The sequence below is a fragment of the Perissodus microlepis genome, chromosome 6 (assembly GCF_051167445.1).
Source record: "Perissodus microlepis isolate ML-2025 ecotype Zambia chromosome 6, ASM5116744v1, whole genome shotgun sequence".
Classification (NCBI taxonomy): domain Eukaryota; kingdom Metazoa; phylum Chordata; class Actinopteri; order Cichliformes; family Cichlidae; genus Perissodus; species Perissodus microlepis.
This window is the reverse complement of record NC_140466.1, coordinates 33,133,234-33,137,718: the sequence shown is the minus strand read 5'-3', so window position 1 is coordinate 33,137,718 and position 4,485 is coordinate 33,133,234. Positions and strand designations below refer to the sequence as shown.

General features: G+C 37.1%; 1 protein-coding gene across 1 annotated transcript; it reads left to right on the top strand.

The window, feature by feature from the left end:
- The first annotated feature begins 2,877 nt into the window (after positions 1-2,877).
- Positions 2,878-4,252, top strand: LOC146386048 (serine protease 1-like). The gene is made up of 4 exons (XM_084930044.1): positions 2,878-3,050; positions 3,508-3,569; positions 3,867-4,009; positions 4,094-4,252. Exons 1-4 carry the CDS (start codon positions 2,881-2,883, stop codon positions 4,250-4,252), a joined length of 534 nt encoding a protein of 177 aa, XP_084786170.1. The 5' UTR covers positions 2,878-2,880.
- The last annotated feature ends 233 nt before the right edge of the window (positions 4,253-4,485 follow it).

Below are 4,485 nucleotides of genomic sequence, written 5' to 3'. Positions count from 1 at the left end.
AAACGAAGGAAAACGCTGCTAGGAACATGCCAAAGCAGCAGATGGCGCTATATTCCTATCCGTGTAGAAATGTTGGCTAATCAGAAGTCAGCCTGGGTGGGAAAGAGTAAACAAAGATGGCGCATAGAAGCAGAACTGAGTCCTATGTGTGGAGGGACAGTAACTGTGTAAGCATTTAAACACTGCAGAGAGTAAAATTAACAGTAATGGTATTTTGTGTAAGTCCGCCATTGTAGAAATTCATTTCACCGAAACAATAACCTGGCGCACAGTGTGACGTTAAAAAATGCGCACACCTTTGACGCTGCGTTTTCTCCGTTTTTCTCGTCCACACGTAAACGCAAAAACTGAGTTTTCAAAAATATCCACCCTGGCTGGAGTTTTTAAAAATCTCCGTTTTCAGTTACCGAAAACGCCGTTTACGTGTGGACGAAAGGTGCAAACGCACAGAAAAATCTGCGTTTTCAAAAATACCCGGGTACGTGTGGACGTAGCCCAAGATACTACTGTTATTATTAAATAGTTTCAATTTGTTTCTTAGTTTATTTGTGATTTAAATTTTCACCTTTCATCTTTATGCTTAGTTTGTTCTGGTTACTTTGAATTTTGTAGCTTTGAGCTTATTTCTCAGACTATCTCCTTTTGTAATTTGTAATTAAAAATAGTTCAGTGAGTTTATTTTCCTCCATTGTCCTGCGTTCTGTGTCACGTCTGTGTTTCTGTTCTTGCACACCAAGTTACTTATTGTGTTAGTCTGTTGTCTCTTGTGGTTTTTATTTTGTTTTACGTCGCTTGTCTCGTTTTCTTATTTAGGTTCAGCTGTCCTCCCAGGTGTCTCCTGTTTGTCCTGAGCTCCTTGTGTATTTACTCCCTCAGTTTGTCTTAATTGGTTGCTGTGTCCTCCCTCTCTGTATTGTTTCCTTCCTCAATGTTTCCCTGGTTTTGCTAGTATCCAGTTTCCCTCCTGCTGCCCTGCCACTGTGTTTTTGTATTTTTTGCTACTGCATTGAAGCTGATCTTTGAGTTCATCCTTTGTCTCCTGAGTTCTGAATTTGGGTCCATATTTGAAATATATTCGAAAAACTAACTCTGTAGGTGCTCACACGCCACTGCACGCTCATGCATGTGTGGGAAAGAAAGAGAAAGAGAGAAATACTGCTACAAGCTAGTTGTGATAAATGGTAGTTTAAATTGTGTCCAGGTAATGAACCATTAAATCTCCTCTTGCACCATCTGAATCTCTCTGCAATCACATCACATAGTATGCATATTTTAATTTATACAGCCAAATATCACAAATCCGACCTTAAGGTCTTTGCCACCTGGACACATCACCAACCGCTCTGAAGAAGCTTAGAGTGGATTTGGAAATAGACACCTGAGGTGAAAGAATTCAATTGATTAAAGTTGTGCTATTATTAAAAAGGTAACAATATCAAGATATGATCCAGGAGGATGTGAAACAACTTCTTAGGTTATGTACTTATTGATTTTCAGTAATTAACAATGAATATTTTTATTTTACAACCATGCAAACATGACTGATTAACCTGCATGGGGAAAAACTGAATATTGAGTATTAACAACTAAGAGTGCAATAAGTGACCACTAAAAGAGGCCCACACAAAAAGTTTTAAGGCTGTAAGACAGCTGTATGTCACAGAACAATGAACTTCATTTTGAGCTTACTCAGAATCAAATAGCATTTCATATCTTTGTTCACTAAGGCAGGAAAACAGCCTCAAGGTTTTGTACTGAATGAATGAGACATTGTGGATTAGTTTCTGTCAAACATCGGTGTTCAATGTTGTCACTTATGGAAGTGCAATAACGATATGTACAAGACAAATAAAATAAAATAAATTGTTATATCAAGTGAGCCAATATCACATTAACTGAACAACTGATGTTTCATGCTTTTTTTATACTGCTTTTATAAAAGGTTTGAGACAGACCCTAATGAGCTACTGAAGCAAATAAATAACTGTCACTGAGCTTTGCATATATATCATTGAAAAAGGCAAAGAGTTTGTGAAACAGAACAATTTGGACTGCGAGTATAGTTGCTGCACACGAGCAAACATTCAAAAGCCCAACTTAGTAATAATTCTATGAAAAGATAACTTCTGTTTGCACTGCAGTGTCATTTCCTGCAGTATGTTGATGACAAAGACTACAGTAACACTTTTCTTTTTAATAGGATGAGACGTTTAACTTTTGCATGAAGACCGTCCCAACCAATGGCATTTTATTGATAAAACTGGGCTGTGTGATTGGTGGATCTATTCTCACCAACACAGTGAGAAGAGGTTTAAAAAGTGTCCCAGCACAGCATTCACTGCAAGCTAAATGACAGCAATGGCTCACCTGAAGTTCCTCCTGCTCCTCCTGTGGGTTGGTGAGTGAGTTTCTTCTGCTTTTATTTTTAAACTTTGTGTATTTGAACCATACCTTAGGTTATGACATATCTGTGTTTATAAAGACTTGTTTAACTTGTTGCTGGTTACAACCATAATAACTGGCTCCTGGCTGAGACAATATGTTGTTCAGGTGGTAAGCCAACCATCTGTAAGTATATTACTCTTCTCTCAGGTTTCACGGTGTGCACAGAGGTGGATTTGCACAAGAGAATCTTTCACGACCATAGAGAAAAATGATCGTCTGTATCACGTGCAAATAACTCTGACCCATGGAACACATTACCATCATCTATGTGGCGGCTCTCTGATCCACAGCGAGTGGGTTCTAACTGCAGCTCACTGCTGGAAAGATCAACCTGGATGGTGAGAAATGACTGTTTCACATATTTAAAAAAAACAGTCCAGAGACAAAAATCATTACTGGTATTTTGTTCTTTTACCATTTCCATTGTTTAGGACTATGTCTGCATATGTAGGAATTCATCCAGGTCCAGGAAGAATGGTGACAATTACTGATCACAAAATCTTTGAGGACCAAACAGGAAAACATGACATCATGCTTCTGAAAATCGACCCACCAGAGAATAAGATTAAGCCTGTTGTCTTCCCTAAATGTACACGTCGCAAAAAGTGAGTTTTGAGTAACTTTTTAAGTGTAAAGTTTGAATTCTGGAAGTCCTTAATATGTTGACATAATATGTATTTTTCTTGTTTAGTTGGTTGGTTTTTTAAACATCCAGGAAGAGCAAAAAAATGTAGCAACATCTGTAGTCTATGAACAAAATGACATCATGCTTTTGAAGTTACAAACCCCCATTAGTGACTGCAGAGCTTCTTTATTAACAATAATGTAACTAAGACTTGAATATTGAGCAAAGGGTTCTGGTTTTGATTTTAGGTACCTGCTTAGGAGGTACATCTATGATCTATAATAACTGACAATAAAACACGAGCATGAGGAAATGGAAGGAAATGTAATGTTTTAATAAAATGTTTGAATCTGAAAAGATTAGCTGACTTAGAGTGAACTGGAAATACTCAGCCTGCAGACATGGAGATGGAATTTTATTTATTTTTTAATTTGTAGGATGGATGTCATTCAGATTGCAGGCCATGGTGGCTATACGGTTGATGTAAACTACAACAAACGTAAGACCAGTATTGTTTTGATTATTTCACAATTTTTTAGTTTATATTATACTTTGATTTTGTCTTGTGTGCCTGTTATAGTTACATTTTCATTTTATTTGAAAACTGTGATGACATAAAGTATTTATTTCATTTTATTGTGGATATACTGTCAATTTCCCTCCTTTTTAAATGCTGCTCAGCTTATTTTAAAGAACACATTTTGTTCCAGAAATGAGGCAAAGCATGTTTCTTTCAATATCTGATTTCCTTGCATGAAACATGCAGTAGCATTTGTTATTTTCCTTTTTTCTCTAGTCCCTGGTACACCGCCTCATCTCCAGTGTGCAAAGATGCATGTTGTTGAGTGTGAGCTTAACCTCCATCCATGTAATTCAGCATTCTTATGGCCAAATGGAAACACGATGTGTTACAAAGAACCTCGAGTGGACACATGTCAGGTGAGTTGCCATGCTGCCAACATTTTATCTGTATCATTATCAGATGTTTTGGAACAAACATATAATTTATGTTTTCTCTCTCAGGGTGATTCTGGTGGTGGAGTGATGGCCAAAAACAACAAGATTCATGGTGTGCTTGTTGGTGATTATGAACGTGCCTGTACCGGACCAGCTATTTCTCTGAAGGTCTGCTCTTACATTGGTTGGATAAATCAAGTCATTACACGGAGTAATGGAAAATAATAAAATTAAAATAACATTCAAAATAAACAGTACTCAATGCAAGAAGCTGCTTCGGTGTGAATTGTTTCTACATGTGAACTTTCGATTGTTAAAATATAAATATGTCATGTGTGTTTGCAATGTAGTTTCAGGCGTCAAGTAGATCATTCAGTTGTTCAGAAACTGTGAAGTTTGCATTGAGGTTGTTGGGTCATTTTTGCCAGATGATATTAAGTACAATTACTACAGTACAG